This window comes from Drosophila eugracilis, unplaced genomic scaffold, assembly GCF_018153835.1.
Source record: "Drosophila eugracilis isolate 14026-0451.02 unplaced genomic scaffold, ASM1815383v1 contig_1897, whole genome shotgun sequence".
Classification (NCBI taxonomy): Eukaryota; Metazoa; Arthropoda; class Insecta; order Diptera; family Drosophilidae; genus Drosophila; species Drosophila eugracilis.
In genome coordinates, this window is record NW_024572751.1 from 536,939 (window position 1) to 559,300 (window position 22,362).

Sequence of the window (22,362 nt, forward strand, 5' to 3'; positions counted from 1 at the left end):
GCCGAAAAAAGCTAAGGAAGTCACGGAGTTATTGACAAATCCTGTTAGAAGCCTATATGTACGTTTCTTTTCAAGATAAAGCTGGGATAAAAAATAAGGAAAGTAAATAAAACTAAAAAGGAAATCTAACTTTTTTCTTTCTTTTGTCCTGTGCCTACATATATTTGATTTGGTTGTATAATTATGGGGGCGTGTTAAATTTTTAATGTAATTTACGGGTATTGTAAGGGTACTGCCCTAATATAATAGGTTTGCTTACCCATAAATTATATAAATAAATTAAATGCATTGGTTTAATGGGGATGCTTTATTAGAAAAATATTGCTCTTTTGCCATGTATAACATTTCCTTTCATATAGTAACCATTTTCAGATAACATTCAACAAGTTGCTAAGCGTATTCACTAGAGATTTTATATTCAGAGTTGGTAGTATGTATGTTGGTAGGACCTGAAAACTACTAATTGATTTATATTAAATTAGCTTGGTAATTGATAATCATAATACATAACGGTAGTAAAGTAATTAATGTGTACACTAAAATTATTGTTTTTCTACGCAATTAATTAGAGATTTTTATCATAGATAAAATTAGTTAATTAAAACTGTCCATAATATGTAATTATTGTGTAACTACTCTTGTATGTCTTTTCATGTAATTCTCTCCAGGTGTTTGCAACACAATCACTTAAATGTGGAACCACAGGCCTTTAGAAGGATCACCATTTGAAGTTGGTTTATCTGTGCAGTGGGTTCTACATGAGGTAAGGTTCTTATTTGGTTCAAAGGTGACTGCGTAATACTGGGCTTGTCCCAAGCCGTGTTCCACATTTGGCTTACTTGCTTACGAGACTACTAATTATGGCTGCGCTGAAGCTAATCCCAGACTCGAGTGCCTTATGGCCTTCCGGGTTTACTAAATAGTTTAATGCCCTAAATTTAAAGATAATGAAATATATATATGTCTGTTGCCTAGCATTCGTTTAAAATAATTTGGTTGAGGATTATATTCCACAGCTTTAAGCTTAAGAGTTTGCCTACCTAGAAATGTACCTTTGTCTTCAAGTGCTTAAGATATTCTCACTTGAGCACTCCGAGTTGGGTAAATTTGAGCTCTTACTTAAGTGTGCGAAAAGATCTAGTACTTAACCTGATCCTTCCCTAAGAAAGTTTTCTAATGTGCCTTACGAAAAAGTGAGCCCCTAAAGTTATTAAGCGGGCTATATAGTATTTATCAAATTTTGTAGACTATAGTTTACAGGTCACAGCACCACCAAAGTGAACCCATCCGAGGTCCTAGCTGTGAGGTTAGCAATAGCTTACTTTTGAACATCTGCTTCTTTAACTGTATCTTGCTCCTGAACGCAGGATTCATTATCCTAAAGGCTTTAATCCTGGGCTTTGGAAATGCTTCATGAGCTTCCAAAGCTTAACCACACCCAATTCTTCGTCCCAACATCACTTTGGAAAGGCTGTTCACAGTGGTGGGCCGTCCTCGTTTATCTTGGTCGTCCAAATGCCGGGCATAAGTTGAGGAGGTAGATTCGATTGCGGCGTGGTCAGTTTTCTAATGGTGCTGTTAGAGTGAATGGCCTTCGAGGTGGCCGTATAGCCCTTGTTGTCCATTCCATCGATGATGGTGAACTGCGATGCCATGTTCTGGGCTCCTTGGGCAGCTGGTGAGGCTGGTCTAGAGATGGGATGTGTTCTAGGACTACTTATCAAGGATGTGCACAGGCCACCAAAAATGGCCAGAGAGGCAAAGGCCGTCTGAGGAATGAGCTGTCCGAAGACCACTGTGGATCCAATGAAAGGGGCTCCCAGCAGCCAGAAACGAGCCCAGCAGATTGTAGAAAACGATGTGATTTTCTTTTTGTCATCCGAGACTAGTTCTACTGTACAGGTAGTAAGTATGCTCAGAGTCGTGGATATGGCCATCTTCGATACCATGGCCGAGCACATTAGCAAGGCCACGTTCGGATCCAGCCCAATTACGCTGGGCTTCGGAACCAACCAACCGCAGTAGGCGACGCAGCCTGCCACGATATTGAAGAGTCCTGTCCACAGCCACTTGCGGGTGGTCTTCAGGATCAGGAAGAGCCCGAAGAAAGTGCCCATCATCTCGCTGAAGCCCGCGACGAAGGTGTTTATGTACAGGTGGTCGCGACTGAAGGAGCGAATATTGAGCAGCATGCCGTAGTACACGACGATGTATAGCGACCAGGCTAGGTGCACGCACACCATATGCCGAACTGCCCGCTCGCCCTTCCATATCGACCACCATCCACTTGGTGGAGGGGCGTCCATCGCCGTCTGCGCCTGCAGCTCCAGCTGCTGGTCTATGTCGTGGGGCAGGTTGTACCGCGTTCCATTCACCTCGGCGCACTCCAGCAGGATCTTCTTGGCGTCCTGCGTACGTCCTCGTGCGATCAGCCAGCGCGGCGAGTCGGGTATCCACCTGGAAATGGAATGGAAAAACGCACGTTTCAGTCGACCATAAGAGCACACTTTTGTTTTCTTTTCAAAGCAAACAGAAATCTTAATATTACGGATCCCACAGCTTTGGGTGTTTAATGGTATATATTCGAGATATAGTTGGATTTAAAAGTTCGATATTGTTCTCTTCTTGTGTTAATGAGTTTGTAGTGTACAGATGTGTTGTTCCATATAAGGCCATTTTGGGCTTTCATGTGGTTACTAATGTATTTAAGGGTATATGGTACGTTGTAGTTTATTTCTCATATTAATGGCAGTGGGGTGCTTGCTCAGCAGCTTGGTCTGCAAGTTTTCTAATTTCAAATATATAGTAGGTAGACCTCTTTAGGTTTTCTAGTGCTGTAAGGGCTGAGAGTGAGACTTCCTATTTGTTTTTCGGCATATCTACATGCGTAAAGAATGGCAGTGAGTGAGAGCCGTCTGTGTATAATGATGTGTGCTGTTGGAGGTTATCCAACCAAACCTCCAAAAGTACCATCTCTTATAGTTTTCTAAAGTAATGACAGACGGACATACCTAAATCGACAAGGTTATTTATCCTGATCAAGAATATATACATATATAGTTACTTTATAGGGCCACAAAGATTTTAGGATGTTCAAGGCTTCACTCTTCCCCAATACTTACTGCCACAGATAGATTAGTATCACAGTGGGCCACGAGATGGCCATGTAGAGGTGAGACCAGCTGGACCAGAAGCTGGCTACTCCGGGCAGCATCATCACCCCAATGGACCAGAACTGCTCGAAAAGCGTAGAGACGCAGGTGCGGTACTTCCCCCCTGTTATGTCGGCCACTGCAGAGTGGAAGATAGAATCCATGAGATATGATCACAGGAGCAATCAAGGCCTCAGTACTTACTGATTTGGCCTCCGGCAGTGTACATCTGGGCACAGCACACGGCGGAGAGGCAGCGGAAGAAGACGTGAAGTTCGTAAGAGGCCACGTGTCCAGTGAGGTTGCCACAAAATATTTGCGTGATCATGCCGAAGAGCATTACGTTCCGCGGACTGAAACTGCAAAGAGAAATGCATTTATTAATTATCCATTCCATCGACTTAGCCATATTCACCCATCATCAACTTACTATTTCAGCAACTGATTGGCCAGGATGCCGCCAGTAAGGACGCCAAATAGGTGGAAGAACTGGGTGACCGATACGAGAATGTCACGTGAGCAGACGAGATCGTACTGGGTGACCACCGAGTGGTAGTCAGACTCGTGCTGAAACTCCGTGCAGGGGATCACGTTGGAGTTGCGGTGCAGAGGCTTCTCCCAGACACGCGGCTCCTGCTCGCTGTTCTCGTAGTTGTAGTAGTGATGGGCGTGCTGCTGGGCATCCTGGTATACATTGCAGAAGTCTATGCTGAACTCCTGATCGTCGCTCTCCTCCTTTTGCGGATGTGAAACCTTGATCCATTGCGTTTGGTTCTGGGCACCAATTGTGTTTGGCGGCTTGCAGAAGAACTCGCCATGTCGCGGTGCTGGGGCAGTGAAAATGATGCAGGCCATGAACCAGGAGGACGGGATCTTGCACAGGAAGATCAGGAGCACTGTTCGCAGCTGCCACTTTCCCCAAGGCCCAGTAATCCGGCCTACCGCATCCACTTTGGTCTGCATCTTGGTGTTCGGTTTCGGGGCTTTGCCCTCCAATCGAGCGAAGGTGTCGTTGGGGTAGAGCTGATACTCGTGCTGATGCTTGTGGGTGGGAATGTCCCTGCCCGGATAGTTCTTATAGAACGTTCCCTCGTGGTTGTTGTTGTTTTTGGTGCTGTTGTTGTTTGCCTCTCCTTCCTGACTGTTGCAGTTGGTCAGCTCGCCGGGCGCGGATGTGAGTGGCAGGGGGTGGTGCTTCAGCTCGAGGTCGCCGTCTAAGGTGCTGTACTGGTGGGGTGACCTACTGGCTGATATGTGCGAGGAACTCTGGACGCGAGGGGGCGATGACTCGTCGTCCTTCAGGGGTAGTAGAGGGGACTCTGCCTGCGTGAGAAAAAGCGAAAAAAAAGGCAATTAGCATGTCAGCTAACATACAGTTTAAAGTCTACTTTAGAATTGTTAGTCTACGATTGCGATTATTGTTGGGGTATTCAAATGCATTTACAAAGAGCTGATTAAATAGTTTTTATACCCGTTGAATTGTAAAATAGATATGTTAGGTTGTTGAATTTACTCGCAAAGCAACGTCCTATAACTTAATATATTGTTGCAAGCCTCCATTTACAGGTTCCATTCTATATATTTCAGTAACTATATACTTTATAGGTTTGTTGTTAAGGCAGAATTAATTTTATATCACTTATCAGCTCAATACAACGTGTGCAGTTCATTTCGCTTCGAAACCTCTTATTTTTTATGGCCTTGGCCTCTTAGCCTGGTCTCTTAGCCATTGATAGCCAGACGAGGGGCAATAATTCAATTCAATGGCATTCCCTGATTATCCCGAGTGTCCTTGGTGCCTGGGGCACTCGAGTGCAGCAATTGCTGGACCTGTGGGCTCTGGGCGTATAATAAACCTAAATTGCAGTTCTCGGTGGATCTGCTTGCTACTCCAATCTCATAATTGTAAATCTATCTTTGGGAATAGGTACGAGTATGTAAACTTTCTTACTTTCTCTTTCTTTCTGTAAATAAGTTTACTTAAAATCCATACTTTTGCTAATATTTGTTTTTTAGCAGCTGTCATCGCAAATATTAATAATACGCACCGTTTTCGCACATATGCGCACTTCTTTTTCAAATAGTTACACATTCTGAGTTTTAGTTTGACTTTGTTTAAGCTGAAATGTGACCCAGCAGACCGAAAAAGCAATAGCTTTTCATCACGAAACTTACCAACTACATCTGCCAGCCAAAACAATTACGTTAGGCTTATAAATTAAACATGAATTTAACCTTTAAATTGCTGGAAACTCGTGTATAAAATGTTCTACTTAAAGATATTTTCACGCCGAATAACAATTACATTAACTTTGAAGCCATTACTCTTTTTAATTAGCTTTTCATAATTTACCGTCCACATCATCGCTGGGAAAAGAAAAGAGCAAACCAGAGAAAAAGGAAACTTACAAACCGTTTACGACTTCTCATTTTTTGTGCTTTTTTGGGTTGACAAATGTCCCTAAGCCACCGAAAACAACAGCGACCGCGAGTCCCAACTAAACTGTCAAAAACATCTCCTTCCCGCCCGAAAGCTGGGTATTCAGATGTCCTTTCCCAACAATTGCAAACAATCCCGTCCTCCTTTTACAGTCGCTTTTCTCGCCATTATAGTTTTGTTTTTCGTGTGTTGTCATGCTTAAAAGAACCTTTTGTATTCACGGTCTAAGTACGAAAACGAGAGCCAGCTCACCCGAAGTTTAAGTATCGAAAACTCAGCCTTCGCCACCATCAAGAGCTGTGACCTTCAAAATGAAAAGTCGCGGCAGGTGGGGAATGATTTCGGTTTATGCGGATTATGCATTATGCATAGGAATATGTATATGCAAAGCAACAGACGAGTTAGAAAATAGAAACGTAAGCAGAAATACTGGTTGGAAAGTCGATCCTTTGGAGGTTTGCATTCTTGAACAGAGTTCGTCGGCGATGTCCAGAAGTAGGCAGTCATTTTATTAGTTTTCGGCTTCCGTCAGCGACTGCCTAGTTTTATGCGCCAATTAAATACATTCGATTTTTGTTTTTGGGATTATTTTTGTTTTGCCGACTAGCAGCAATTGTGCAAATATCGCCAAGGTTAATGCCGATTGCCTGCGTCTGTTGTTTTATATCAGTTTTGGGTTGGAAAAGGTTCGAGGCAGCCGCAGTTTATGCGTCACGTGACGAATGGTTCAATAGACTGGCTTCCAAGGTGATTCACTTATGTCATTATGGAAATTGTTTACCTTTGCAAAGCGGCCAGGGATGAAAAGGGTCGCTGGCCCTTCAGTTTAAAGACCTCTTTAAGGCCATTTGGTAGAAAATATCAATGAGAGAGAGTATCCGAAGGCGGCATCCTGAGACAAATTTTTTAATAAAGCACAAAGCCCCAGCAAGCCAGCTATAAATTATTCATAAGTCGCTGCCGCGTGGCTGTGGAAAGGAGCACGGGAGTTCAGAAGGAATCCTTGCTCCGTGTCCTTGCCCGTTGACTGATGGAGCGCCCCAAAGGCCGGACAGATTGCCCAGTCCCCCCTCGAAGTCATAATTAAAGAAATTTCCTACAGCCACCATAAATCTGCTTGTCGCTGCACAGTTTGTTGGCCACAACATATTCCAATTATCTGCCTGATGAGGAGCACTTAGATGCCCAACTAGTCGGCAAATTGTTTTACTTTAGGCCAAAACGCCACACACACTTTCTTGCACTCCCGGAGGGAGGGCGTCCTCCGTAATATTTCATTAACTTATTTATTGCTCCTCCCAATTCAATTGTAAACGTTCCCCTGCGGAAGGAACTTGATATATGAAACGTGGAAGCGGTGTGGGTGCACACATATCGAAGTCTATTGTTTGCAGGAAGGAAATTTGTAATTGAATCCAGAACGAGGCAGCTCGTTTGGTTTCTTTTCTGGAAATATGAGTTCGCTTCTGGCTGCTGAATTATGAAAGGAATATTCAATAAAAATTTCGCCTTGACTGCAAACTTCAAGGGCGAGCAAATTAAAGTAATTGGTTGTGCTCTTAAGGAAGGTTTATTGAGGATTCGTTTGGCTTAGGAAACATTTTAATGCTGTAGAACCTTCAGAAATGTGAGTTCAGGTTTGGGGAACTCGACGAAATATGTTAAGCATTAACAATTATTGGTTTTTGATAATAATTGAATTATTATAGTTAGTTATAGTTATAGTTCTGCCCTTAGAATATTGGGTAAAAATAGTCATCTGTGCTCTGCTTAGATAATATTATGGGAAAGAGTGATCCCAGCTTCTGACCTCCACTCTCAAAGGAACTATAAATCAAATAAAGTCAAGTTTATCAAACTAGGAAGGCGTAAAGTGAAAGACCAAAGAAAAACAGTTGCTGTTTACTCGGTGTATCGTTTACCCATTAGCCAGGCCTGATGATTAATTAATTGTTTGGCCTAACAATCTTCAGGTAACGACGACAACACTCTCGCCGCCAAGGCTTCCCCGACGACAATGGGCACACACACATGACCATTAAGTTGCAACTAAAGTCTTGGCTTTTGGTGGGTGGCAAAATGGGGGGAGGGGGGTGTGTTGACAACAATAGACGCCAAAGTTAATTGGAGCAATGCCAGAGCAGAGGCGGGATTGCTGCTGTTTGTGCCTTCTAGCGAGCAGGTAGCACAGAATAGCTTCGAGTGATGGAGTGGCCTGGCGTAGTCAGGCGAAAGGGCGAGGGCTGATGTATTATTCTCTGCTGGTGCTGCCAAGTTAAAGGTCCTGGCAAAATCTGTTGACATCCAGCTGCTGAGGCGGCCTAATGTGCTTGTGTTTCTGCCACTTCTTGTTTTCCTAATATTGTTTATGCATCTATAAAACTCCCGCTGTGCCAGGCTGGGACTAAAGCATAAAGTTCGGATGCGAAAGGAAAAGGTATTATCGGGATAGAAATAAGTAGGAAGCTCGGCCTTATAACTGTTTTTGGTTTGAAACAATTTCATGAAAACCTAATAAATGCCTTAATATTGCAAGAGGTTTCGAACAGAAGATGGCGCCAGTCGTAGTGCACATGGCGCCATCTGTCAATGGCATTAAGATATAAATTGGCTCTCAGGGACGTGTGTTAGAATGTTGTATCTTCTTGAATATATCTTCTTGAATATCTTCTTAAACATATCTCAATAAAGAGTCCAAAACACTTTCCATCTCCGTTGAACGATAAAGCACGAAAAGAATGTTCGTGCATTTCCACTTTTAATAACAATTTATATTGAAAGTAAAGTGCTGTAAAGTGGTCATTAGGCTTCCCTAAAAGCTGCCAGTCAAACCTCATTATACGTTACATAATAACCGAGTTTGAAAAGCAAAGTTTCCCAAAGTAGACGCGAAAATACCGTGTAATTAAATTCCCCGAAAGTAGATGCTCACTTACTAGAAGTGACTAGTCCAATTATTTTGTGGCCGGGGACATGCGATGGAGCTTCCGAATCCCCATAACTTGTTGCTGCCATTAAAGCCAATATGAGCCGTTCGAGTTAGCGTCGTCACGATATCGTGACCAGACGTTGAGCCAGACGAAAGCTAGCATAAATATTTGATTAGTTTCTCTGGCCTCGCAGTTTGCTGCCACTTCTTGACCCCCGAGTGGCCAGAATGTGTTGGCCATAACTTACAAAATCCATCCTCAATCGACGAGTGCTGTGTCTGCGTCGTATATATTGATGGACTACTGCATCCCTTTCGTTCCCATGCTCGGCACGTGTATGCAAATGCCTTCCATGGCGGAGAGACATAAGCATTCGCCCGCTCCCAACTGTCGAAACAATTTGGCACAGCGTGGCGTATGCGTAATGTATTGCAGATTGTTTTTATGCCCACATACGCACATGGGCCCTGCTGCCAATGGGTGCGGTAAGTGTTTGGTTATGGCATATTGAAGGACTCGAGGAGTTCCCAGGGGTATAAGCCAGGAAAGCACGGTCCGCGAACCAACTTTTATCAGGGCCATAAACGCTACTATACACCATACCAACACCACCCTTTAATTATCTTCTTAATTGCTTCGTTTAATGTCGAGTCCATAAACTGTTTTAATGTTATTCAAGTCGGCGTCGCCTGCTGTTTAGTCAAGTGTTTTCCATCGACTTCATTCATTGCTAAGGAATAGTGAGTCCAAAAACTGCCAAATAAATAAATAATACATGCCAACGTCAAGGTGAAAAATGAAATTTGCGTTTAACATTCAAGTACCAAACGATGACACAGAGATCCATTTCTCAATGCTACGAAAACGTTTTTGTCTGCTGCGGCAGAGAGGGGAGAAATATAATTCTGAAGGACCAGAATTTAAAGGACATTCCCTTCTTTCTTCCTTTGCAATTAAGTGGAAAGTACAAGAACACATTGGCTTCTTCCTCAGAGCACCAGCAACTTCTCGCCAGGATTTATGACTCGCTTCCCTTTCACTTTCGCCCCTGATTTATGTGTCCCTTCTATTGAATTTGACAACTCTTCCACGGCAACCGAAGTGGGCCAGGTCGTCTTCCTTGGGGAGGCTGGCCGCCTTCTTGTCACCCAGATGAAACTCGGATTGGCCCATACATAAGAACCCTGAAATTATGGACCCTGCCTTTGATTCGCTCGAATTGCTCACATTCTTGGGCTGCTTGGATGAAAGATACGCATACACATTGCGAGGGCGAACTCCTTCCTTCTCCGTTTCAGCGACGTTTCAATTGCTTTGAAAGCTTTCCGCTGTTTGTCTCCGCATTTCTGTCTAGGTTTCTGTTTTCCCTTTTTATTCCTCGCCGGGATTTGCTGATAGGGAAAATCTGATTTAAGCACTCGAGTAAACAGAATTCACCGGAATTTGAAGTGCACTTCCTATCGACTTCCGTATGAATATGAAAAGTTCTATTTGATATCAATATCATATCATATATCAATATTTTATACAATCTTTGCTATAAATCCCTCTGTACTTGTTATTGAAATGCTAATTTAAACTGACTATAGGCCACTTTACCCACTCCCAAAAAACTTGAATTAGAATAAAAATAACTAATTTATGCAAGAGGTTAATTCGATTTGTTTTGGGCTTTTGATATATGTGATTTTTTCGTTGTTGAGATAATGTTAGGCCCTCTGTATAAACGGATGTTCTGTTCCCATTTCATGGCTGACGCTAAGCGGCTTATGAAAACAACCGGCAAATATGCCGGCAATATATAAATTGAGGAAAAACTATGCTGTGTGACTGGAAGGAAAAACCGTCATAAACATAAATAGGCCTGGACCACTAAATTTAGCGGGCCTTGGCCAGTGACTTGGCTGCCAACCACCAGCCAGCCAAGGACGTAAATGTCCTGCGGCCAGGCATCGCTGAGTTCGAAACCGGAAACGGGAAAATGATGTGGGGGGCTAAGGGAAAGATGAAAACCAAATTACAAGAGGAGGAACCTGGGTAATGAGATGGTGTTTGGCGAAGAACGTCGCTGGCCCCTTTAAGATTCTGATAAATGAATACGTCACGCTTCAGTGGCTGGCATTAATAATTTATTAAAAAAAAAATAACTTTAAAAAAGAAAAAAAGAAGGCGGGATAATAATAAAAGCTGCTTACAAAAGGATAATAGGAAGCTCTGATCATGCTTGAATTTTCAGTTCATTTGATGTATATTATGGCATGTATTTTTCAGATATCCGTAATCATGTTAATTTAATTTAGCCTCCTTAATTTACGGCCAATTTCCAAGAAATGTTAAGCGCAGCAGAAATGTATGCTACATAAAATGTTTATGACACGTCATATTCCTCAAATGGGATGCGCAGGCCCAACGCTGGGCTTCCGTCCAAGCAATTGAATATTAATGCCCCTTTCACACTCGGTCGTTGCGCAGTGCATCTCTCACTTCCGTTTCGCAGCCCTGACAAGCTTAATTGCCGTGGCACCCGCCCCTCGCCAAGGCGGTCCCCCCAATCACACCCACTCGGTGTTTATATTCCCAGTTTTATTTACACAATTGTCTTGTCTTTTGTTTGTGGTGCTCATCTGGTTTCCGTTGTTGAGTATTTCCCGTTTTGTGTGTAATTGCTTTGAGTACTGCTCCATTGCTATTTGTTCTGCTACCCCGCCAGAAGTACTAAGTATCCTACCGGAAAGCAAAGGATTCCCAACCTTAAAGGGGTCTTTAAGCTGGGTCTGCAATTGAGCAAAGGTCAGCCCATTTTCCTGGCCATTCTTGGAAATTAATATTTCGCTTACACTTCTAAATATTTGAGAAATTGTTTTCCTGCTGGGATGGAAAGCCTCCTACAATTTTGCTGATTAGTTGGAAATTCTTGCAGAAATTGTGGAAATCAGAGAAAAAGTTCTTAAGACGAAATTGAAAAGCGATTATCGCATCCTAGGCACTCGAAAAGTTTATGAGCAGCTCTGGTTTACCTTGTTGCCCGGTTTTATGACGCTTTTCAGCCAACTGCCCCCGACATTAATTCGTTCAATGCCCTTGCCCCGGGAACTTACCTTCCCCAACCCCACTGATTGGGCTCCCGAGTTCGGCGTACTTAGACACGAAGTTCGAGGCACTTTGCCTATGTAAATGAGGCGGACTTCATAGGTCCTCGACTTTCGACTCCCGACACTCGGCCCGAGCACAACTAAAAACCCAATTAAAATCAGCTGAGAGTTGGACGCTTAAAGGCGAGACCCAGCTGCTTATCATTTTAATAAATAATGAACTATTTGCCGGAATTAAAAAGGCAGCCTGTAACCTTCTCCGCAAGCTATAAGCTCGCTCTTTGACCTTGGCCAATGCTGGAAAACAGCTTAGCTGGACCCAAAAGTATCTACCCAAACGAACCCTAAACAGGAAAACAGCGAAACAAAATCCCTTTCTTAAAGTTCTTTTTTGTAGATTGTAAAAAGCATTTAGCCAAGGGAAAGTTGACAAAACATTTAAAATTTAATGATGTGAGTAAGGAACATAAAATATTCTGGAAATACTTATTACCCGCCGTTATTTAATTCTGTTTTCGAGAAGATTTCCGCCAACTAAACAGGTTATATATATTAATGTATATATTAAACAAATCCCTCTATTAAAGCCGGGCACATTTTCTCATTCATGTCCACCGTAGCTTGTTAGCTCTGATTTGTGGGCCGTAACTTTACGACCATGCTGGCATACTGATTGTCCTTTACTACATACTTGTCTTTCCGTTTATTTGGGCAACATTTTTTCAGGACTTCCAGGACTGACAGATTTATAAACATTTTTGGTTATTTTTGTGGCAAAAACTTGACATAAAGCCGTCCCAACCCTCTACGTGAGTTTGGCTTGGGAAAACAGGAACAGGAATATTTCTAATTGATATGTGGAAAGTTCATTAGCATGGATCAGCTCTGGACCACCTTGGTCTCCTCTCAAACGAAAATTTGGTCTGTGTCAGCTCCATGCAAATTGTTTTGTTTACATGCGGGATTGGGATAAACGATTAGGCCAGTCGAATCAGACTTCGGCCGACGGATGAGATGGGAAAATGTGTCTGATTGAGACATGCGCTTTCCCATTCGAGCTCTAAACGAAATGAATTGAATTTTCGCTGATTGCGCTTGCGGCTTGGGGGGCGGGAGTTTCGCGTGTCTGTCTGGAAGAAATTACCTGGGCCAAATTGGAGCCCAGTTAATTGGAAAGGTTCTTGGCGATTTGCGTTCTTTTTCAGATTCGACCGATTGCAGGAATTCAAATAAAGTTTGACACGTGTTTCATCGATTTCTTCTATAGGTTCATATTTCCAGATCCACAATAAGAATTTACATTTGTAAACACCCCTCTACCTGCTACAAACCTGCTACACCCATCTACCCTGCTACAAATAAGATATATATACATTCCTGAGATAGATTTGAGGAGGGTATTTTATATGTCCGTAAAAGAAATACAGATTTCTTGATAGTTGAAGGGTCTTCTTAGTCATAAATTTCTTTTATAGGGTTTAAATCAATAAAGTTCTGAGAATCTGAAGCGAAATAAATTTATCAATATTATCTCTGGCAAAAATTGTTGTGCTCGCTATTTTTCACACGGGAAAAGTCCTGTATTGACTAATTTGCATACGGAGCTGGGTGAACGAAATAAAAAGACAAAATTTACATAATCTGGGGACCAAGAACATGGCCTACACGGCTCTGGCTTTGACGTTTATCGCATTCGCATGCTAAACAGAGCCCGTTTCCACCTCCTTATTCTCTCGAGTCAATACGCACGGCTTCCAGAGCACGTGTGGCGGACTCACTAATGAGTGGAGTAACCCCACTGGAAGCCACCTGGAGGCCCGAAATGAACCTGAAACTGGGCGGAAGACGTGTTTAGTTCCAAAACTCGACTCAATTAAGGCAGACTGCCTGACGTCACCGATAGCTGATTTTAATTAAAGCCACGCCACCGAAATCGCCGAGGAAGGTGAATCGAAAAAATGTGACGTATCTGTAGATGGCAGCCCAGCGATATCTGTTTGGCCAAAAGCAGGGTCGGCACAAACTTCCTCGAAAAGGAAACATTCGGGAAAATTCATTTACCCAAGAAAAGGAATACCAAACTGGCCATTTGGCCGGAGCCTTCGCAGCATTTTCCCTTTATTTGAGTCCCTTTCCCTGATTTGCTCATTCACGCCCAGCGAAAGTTCCCACTGGGGTGCTCTTTCGCATTTGTGAATGATTGTTTAAATAATTGAATGGATTTGAGGCCGGCTGACAAACAAGGCAGGATTGTGTGGGCTTTAAGCCCCATTCAAAAGCTTGAAGTTCTCAAGCACTCGTTCAGCCAGCAGTCATACATTATTAAACCCACTGGCCAGGATGTGCCAAATAAATTCAAACAGAATCGGAATCTAAGACTGTATGGTATTGGTCTTTAATTAAGACACAACTTTGAGCTCAGAAAAAGAAAATAGAGAAGAATCTGGATTATCTGCATGTCAAAATATGAAGGATATGTACCTATAGGGTACATCTTAATCTCAAAGTTGGCAGAAATAGTTGTCCTCTCATTTCTCTAATTTAGTTCCCTGGTTAAGCTTGTTTCAAAATCGCTTGCTACATTTCCAGTGCATATCAAGAAAGGGTTATAATCTCGGTTATCCAACCCAAAGGGGATATCTTTTCCCATGTCCCCCATAGTGACCTACCCTAACGAAAGCCCCTTCAAATTATGCCCAGCTTATCGCTGTCACACGCATAATTTGCTCTTGGATTTCTGATTGCGGCTGAGGCTTAATAATTATCCCGGAGCATAAAATTACGCATGCATATGCTGCTAATTCGCCCTACCGAATCCACTCGACTTTGTAAGACTATACCGTAGTTTCATCCGCATCATCATCATCGTCGTCGTCGTCCTCGTCCTCATCCTCGTCATCGTCGGCATCCTCGTCGGCTTCGCCTTCACCATTGCTGCCCCGTTTGGCATTGGCCTCGTCGCCGCGCGCTGTCAACTTTTCACTGCTCGCACTGCCGATTCCACTGGAGGAGTTCGAATGGAGTCCGCCGACTAGGCCATGACCATTGTGGCCACTGTTGCCGATACCGTTACCGTTTGGACTGCTGCCAATGTCCGTGAGCATAATGCGTCCGAAGCCGGTCGAAAGTGCGAGGACTTACTCGCTAAATATTTGAAACTCTCAGATCATTAAATCGGAATTTATATTCTCCTCCTCGCGCACTGCACTTTCTCTGAGATGCACTTGAATTTTCAATCTTTCATTTGATTTTCTGAATTAAAGTTTATGCCAGAACTGCTAGTATTAAACGTAAAATATTTATTATTTATAGGGATAAGAAATAGGAAGAATTTAACTCGGATTTTTGGACTAAATAATGAAGCGAAAAAATATTTAATTTATTCAGTTTCCAAACGCCATTCAACTTTGATAATTTAAATATAAATTTATCTATATTTTAATTTAATAAACAATCAATCTTTCTTAGAAGTTGCATCTTCCGTTTAAGAACAATCAAATAAAAGTTTTTAGAACCACTAAATCTGAGCCTCAAAGAAACTAAAATAGGCGATAAATGTTTGTTCGAATACTGAAAACACAGCTACGTCCGCGCTATAGAATGCCTCGATGGGTGCTGGCGTTCGCCCAACGCGCAACTGAATCGCCGGAAAGCGACGGAAAGCAGGGAAAGCGATGGAAAGCGATGAAAAGCTCCTCCAGCTGAACGTCGGTGTTCCTGGCCACGAAGTGAAAGTGAAAACGAACGCATAAGCTTTCGCCGATGTCGGAGGAACTCCACACGGAGCTCATACCCGAGCCAGACTCCAATGGTGCCAGTCACGTGTTGGACAATTTCACTTTCGTTGTCCTCTGATGAAAGGACCAACTGAATCCGGGCTGAACTGAAGCCAGAGCTTTCGGAGCCAAACAAAAAATATTGGCGAGCAGCTGTTGCTCCATTCCGCCCACGGATTACTCCCATCTCAAGGTTGAAAGCTATCTTCCAGGACCTTCCTCTAGGCGATTCGTAATGCGCTTATTATGCCTTCGCCAATATATTTTAGTTAGCCACAATTGGGAGGCCATAAATGCTCGACAAATTAAATATAAATATTCCGCCAATTGACTCGATTAATTGGTAATTTCGTGGTTCTGTCAATACGGGGATTAGGCCCCGCAGAAGCCCAGCTGCTGACGCACGTCGCATTGCGTGCCTGTCACTATCTGTTTCTCTATTAAAATGGTAATAGGGAGCATGATATACTCGAATATAAATGGGGAATCAGTTAATGGGCCACACAACCACATCTACATGAGATGTTAAATTATGAAATAATTAAAATTAAATAAGTACATTGCAAGCTTTGAAGGCATGTCCTGATTATGGCGACAGTAATATAAATACGCGGATGGTCTAATCCTAAACTTCTAGAGCTGGAGTAAGTATTAGTTTATAAAGTATTTCACAATTTACTTGACAAGACTAGCAGGGGCTTTTCAATTTCGTTAGTTCTATAGATGCTTTCCATTAGCTGGCTTTTGTTGCCTCAGACCCGAGCCGTGAAATGTCTTACAGCTCGTAAAACAAGGCGTGGAATATTATTTGTAGCAGCTCCATTGTGCCGCTATTGTTCTAATTATGACCGACGGAGGCAGTAGCTGGTGTCATGCACTTGTGAGCTTTCCAATTGTTTGTTTATTTACAAATCCAATTCGACAGTCACACCCCTCGGACGCCCTCTCAACGAGGGCTAATAAATGCTAATAAATTTTGCATAAACAATAGAGGGCTGTGGCCAGAGGGAGGGGGCTCCTCAGGGAGGGCAGGCGGAGTGCACGCGTGTATCTTCGTTTTAACGGAGACCTGCGATTGGCACGCGCAACAAACAAATTAGCCAAAAAGTTGTGACTGCTGTTTGCTGGGGATGTTACGTTTATTTCGCATACGCCGTGTGGCACGGCAACAAAGACAATAAGAAAAGTTTGTGCTTCGCCCATGTAAACATTTTATGGAAGATGCATGAAAAGAACTTAAATGAGTTTTGAAGTTTGTGGCAGACAGAAGTTTAAATAAAATCAGCCGAGGTTTTATTTGACATTAACTTGTCAGCGTTGTTAGATTTAAGTATGGGAAATTGGGTTGGCTTTAAGCCAAAATTGTTGTTATTTTTGTTCCCTTAAAATGGCAAGAAATTTCCGATTTTCCAAGACTTAAACTTTACATCTCCTCTCCAGCAGAATGTGCTAGACAACCTGGCTTTTAGTATAACTTATTAGAAAACTATTCAAAGAAAAGAGAACGAAATCATTTTCGGTATTTCGAATTTGCAGACTTTACTTCCTTGGATATATGAGCATAGAAGGTCTTTGCCAAAATGCCGTACTTATCCGCGCTGAATCAGTTTCTATAAACAAAACGTATTATTGAAAATTCGAATAAATATTCCGACTAACAGTTATTATTATGTTTGAGGCAGGCAAAAGCTATTAGAAACTATAAAAGAATTTTATAGTCGTACGTGGCGTATACTTAATATGTAATATAAGTCGCATGAAAACTGTTGAATAGCCCTTTTCTACCGACTGACTACTGACTCTAATACGAACAGCATTTAAATCAATAATTATAATATTCCCTTACGAATCACCATAAAAATCACCTGCACTTTGAGCATCACGATTTTGATCTCGACCCGCTTGTTTAAGGGGCTCTTGCGATGGCCCTCCTCCGGCTTCGAGTCCGATTCCTCCACCGAACTGGGGAAGCTTCCATTGGAGCCCATCAAGCCAGCGTCGGGATGGATGAAACTCATCTTAACACTTTCTTTACGGCTGTTTACTAAAGGGGAACTTTTCTCATGCTGCCCCGTCGATTCAGTTGTGCAATTTAACTTTATATAATCACGACACCCGCGAACACACACCGCCTTTCAATAAATCAAACCGACGAAATTCTCGAGTATATTTCGGCGGTCGAGCAATCGAAAATTGGAAATTGAAAATTGGAAGTATCTCAAGTGCTGAATATTTATGGATTTCTGGATATCCAAGCGACTCGCAACCAGACGGCTGATCTGATCCGATCCGATCCGACCAGACCAGGTCGGGAAGAGCACTCGCAAATTCGCAGTATGTGTAGGTGGCAAGGGCCGAGTTGGAACTACAAAAGAATTGGCAGCGAAGAATCTGGCGGGTTGACTCGATTTCCGCTCAAACAGGAAGAAGAGGAGCGCCGCGAGGGTATCTATTAATAGTCGGTGTGGTGTCCAACTCGTAGAATTCGTGTTTTCGGTTCTCTGGCGGTTGCACTTGGTGTCCCCAACCCGCGAGATTCGTTTCCTGGCTCTCACCAAAGTCAAGTTCAAGTTTACCAAGGGGGGTAGTGGAAGAGAGGGGGCGCAGAATGAGTTCTTTGCACTGCTCATTGCTGTACTATAGCCACATAGTATCACTCTCGTGCTGCCAACAACATCCATGTCCAATTGTACACTTGCCAGAAAGCAAAGCACAGGCGGCCAAAAAGTACTCATTCGGCGCGTCAGCAAGCGATTCGTTTGCCTTCTGGTCTATTTGCTTAAGTGTTTCATTATTTTCAGCTCGGCATGATCCCTGCCGCTGCTTTCGTTTCAATTCAGCTTACCTGTCACATTATTTGCTTAATCGCTGCCTTATTTATTTCTGTTTTCAACGCGCGGCTCAGGTGGCCGAAAGAGAAGGCGGGTGGGCCAGGGGTTATCGAGGTGTAAACTGATCTGATGTAGGATAAGTTAATTGCTAAAGTAAAAGTGCTCTCACGTGACGGAACGTAAACAAGCTGAATTCGTTTTTTACACATCACATAATACATCCAATCTCTTGCAGTCATAACATATAGTTTGCCCTGGCCACAGCGATTTCCCACGAACGCCATCCCAACTCATCAAAAGCATCCTATTTGCATAGAAAAGAACATATTTCCTATATTTGCATCTCGTATAGTCGTGTATTTTCCCTCTTACAGCCATATTAATTCGCCTTGGATTCGGTTTACTGTGTACAGAACAACTTGGCGTTAATTAAATTGGAATACATTTCAAAGAGATTGCACAATTGCGGCTATTTAATGGGACTCGCTGACTCACAGCTTGGATAGAAAAACTCATAATTGCCATTTGTAAACTTGTGAACACCTTAATGAGTGATTACGGAACGCACTTTGAGTGTAATGTCATGAGGTATCTTAACTAATACTTTAATTTTCATGGATAAATCCAAGTGCAATCTATAAATACTTCTGGCCCGCGGTGAATTACCTCTATGAGAGCTAATACTCTTCGGTAATTTGTATAGTTTCCTGGTAAAAGGTTCCCATTGTTCTGACTAACTCATTGCATTAAGCTGATTTTCCCAACAGTAGTCCACTGACCCCATCAATCGAAACACGTTTTGCGTGGCCGGTCAGTACTAATCGGGAGAATCTCACCTGGAGCTGCATTATGCATAATTTATAAAATTTCCAGGTCGGGCGACGTCGCCGATGATCGAACGCTTCACTTGAATCTGTGATTTCCCACAGCCATTTCACAATTATAATTACACGTGCCTCCCATGCACTTAAGCAGCGTTAAATCAAAAGTTTATGAGAGCAGTAGCAAAAATGAAATCGATTCCCAGAGACGCCTACAAAAGGTTTGCGGCTGTCTGGTTTATGATGCACTCAATTATTTAGTGAACGTTTTCGTCACCAATTTAAAGTGTTATTTAATTTTAACAAATAACTATTGTTATTTAAGAAGTGCTACCTTAAAGCAGCTTAACAACACTTTAAAAATTGTCGACATCCCGTATATCCCTTTGACCACTGATAGGAATTAAATTTTATATCCTTGCAAATTCATAGCCAGTCCTAATTATTTAAATAACCATAGCACACGAGTTTAATATAAATTTAAAAAATTTCCTTTGGCTAATAAAATATTTATTAGGTCTGCAAAATGTATGGTTTCACCTTCATATTTTTACACCGTTTTAATAAGTTTATAATTGTGCTAATTAAGCCTAAAGATTAATGGAAAAATTGCTCTTTTGTGGTGCGACCAGACTCACCTATTCGAGGTTAGTTTCCAGTCAGAGGCGATTCACTATTCTGGTAATCATATTTCTCGAAGGATATTTATCACTGGGTTGGGGGTGGTTAGGGACCTCCTTTTCGGGACTGCTACCGTTCGCTGCGAACATTAAACGGATACTGAACTCACGGCGGATCCGGCGCTCTCTTCACACTTCACCTAAGTGCCAAAAACTCTAGTAGTTTCGACACACACTCAGACATGTCACCAACTGGCTGGCAGATATGGCATTTTGTTATATATATTAAGCAAATACGTATGCTAATAAACAATGTATCAAAAGAACTGCGAACTGGGTGAACCTGCGAATAAGCCCGTGCTGTTTGCCCAACCAATTTGGCGCTTGTTGCAAAATGTGAGCCGTTTTTCAAACTGAAGTCGCGCGCGCCACTTGATCCGGATTGAGATACAATACTATACGAGAGATACAATACCATGCGATACCACACGATGCCGTACGATACCATACGACGGGGCATGGGGCTCGATCAATCGTCATATCACGAAGCTCGGAGGTAGTCGGCTCCGTTGAGTAGTAACGAGCATGGAAATGTTGATATCGGCACGCTGCGCATGGTCAATTGATTTGCAACTTTTTTGCTCATTTGGCCAAATTGATTGATCGGCTGTTCTTCCAGCTAAGTCCACATCCTAGTTTATGGCTAACTTCGGCTATGCCAGATGGTTTCGCTCGCCATCATGTGATGTACTAATTAAACAATAATTACTAATTGACGGTAATTATTAATTGTGGGCAAAACAAAAGGAAAACGTGTCACGTTTTCTTTGGCCAAATGCAAATATATATTATTTTATGACGTAGTCATAAACTTCCACAGTTCAAAAGCTTTCAAAATACATATTTGGAGTGTTTTTTACATTGTCCTTTATGTAAAAAGTTATGTAATGTTCTTAGAAAATTGTTATTCTATTTGGTGTTAGTTAATAGCGTTCTCTATTTTATCATGCAAAAGTGTTTAAGAAATAGATCATAGAGAAAATGTATCCTTGATTAGTAAAAGAGAAGACACTAAAGCTAAATAACTTACTTTCTAAGTTTAAGAAGCCCCAATTCATTTTCCTTATTGTATTTCAATAAATTAACTTAATTTTAAATTTACATTCGATTGCCATTTATTACAATATGTTGAACAGATTTTTGTAAAATTTTTTATTAATTTTTAAAATAACTTTCCGTACTGCTGATTTCATGGCTATCGATAAAAATAACCAAAAATAAACTGAAAAACTTTCCATATTTATATAGAAATGATAACTTTGAATATTTTTAAGTTAAAAAAAATAATCTTCTTATATATCAGATTTCGAAAATTGCAGATTATATAGACAACTACCATTACCACAAGTATGATCCGAAAAAGTAGGTATATTTTGTAATGCTGTGCGATGATAGGATTGTTATTCCAGGCTAAAAATTTCCCCACATATCCGAAGCCTCATAATTTCTGAACACCCAGCTGCTCTATGCTGAGCGATGACAAATTTTTAAAAAATTCGAGTGATCTCTTAATTTATTTTCTTTCTATGCTACGCGATCAATCAACAACCGGATGCTAATTCCTTGTGACGATTATTTTTCCAAGTCTCCGCGTTAATATCAGATGTAAATAAATTGACGAAAATCGCAAAGATGTTTCTCTTTGCCTTCGGTGGGGTGGTTTTAACCTTGTTATTGAACTCCCAGATTTTCGCAGCTTCCAACTAAGTGATACCTATTAAACAAACGCCGCAACAAAACAGGTGACAATCATATTTTTTCCACACAAAAAAGAATAATATTTGCGCTAATTCAATTTATTGTGGTTTGTGTTATTTGCATTGGCAATCTGTCGGGCTGGCGCTGTTTGCACTGATCATTTCACAGTCATTATGATCCCCGTTATATGGGCCATAATGTAAAGTGCCAACAGGAAAACTTTTCTGAACTTTTACTCGTCAGTTTCTTCCGATCGTAGGAATCCCGGATGGGGCAATGGAAGTTCCCCATACCTCTTTCTCACATCATCACTTTTCACTGCCTTGTCGTAGATTTTGTTGGCCTTAACATAGTTCGGATTCCTTATAAGAGTCCTCTGACGTCCTCGTCTTCCCTCTTGGGGCTTGGACTCGACTAGAGGATCGCTTTTAATTATGTCTGGAGCTGTCGAAGTTTCATCGATGTGATCCTCTATATTAGAAATTACCTCGAACGAGTTAACCGAAACAAATAATAAAACGAGGAAACAGAAAATTGACATGTTTAGCAAAGTATTAACAAGTTAGTAATGAAGAAATCTACAAAAATCGTAATTAACTCTCTGTTTTGCAAATTTTACGGATTAGGTTCAATAAAGCGTTACACCTTTTGGGACACTGAGTATTGAAAATATGCGACTTACACATATTTCTGTGTAGAGGTCTTATTGGGAGTATCAAACTGATCACAACTTTTTGAGAAAAACTGATTTTGATAAAATAAAAATAATAAAAATTTAATAAAACATTATTATTTTTCAATAGTAAAAAGAATATATTTAGCAAATACAAATTTGTCTAATGAATACCAAGTTGATTCAGCTTTGCAATGTAGAGACCATTCGTTTATAAGCTGAAGCCGTAAGTTTAATCCTAATATATCCTAAACGTGAATGCCGTGTCA

General features: G+C 41.7%; 1 protein-coding gene across 2 annotated transcripts; it reads right to left on the reverse strand.

Annotated features, from left to right (window-relative positions):
• Positions 1 to 288: 288 nt before the first annotated feature.
• LOC108115026 (solute carrier family 22 member 3) lies at positions 289 to 17,717 on the reverse strand. Of its 2 annotated transcripts, none has more exons than XM_017226272.2 (5): positions 17,256 to 17,717; positions 3,583 to 4,475; positions 3,357 to 3,511; positions 3,123 to 3,291; positions 289 to 2,457 (listed from the first exon to the last, which is right to left on the reverse strand). In XM_017226272.2, exons 1-5 carry the CDS (start codon positions 17,406 to 17,408, stop codon positions 1,476 to 1,478), a joined length of 2,352 nt encoding a protein of 783 aa, XP_017081761.2. In that variant the 5' UTR covers positions 17,409 to 17,717; the 3' UTR covers positions 289 to 1,475. The 2 variants fall into 2 exon arrangements, with proteins under 2 accessions (XP_017081761.2, XP_017081760.2); XM_017226271.2 differs by lacking the exon at positions 17,256 to 17,717 and adding an exon at positions 14,455 to 15,223.
• Between the last annotated feature and the right edge of the window lie 4,645 nt (positions 17,718 to 22,362).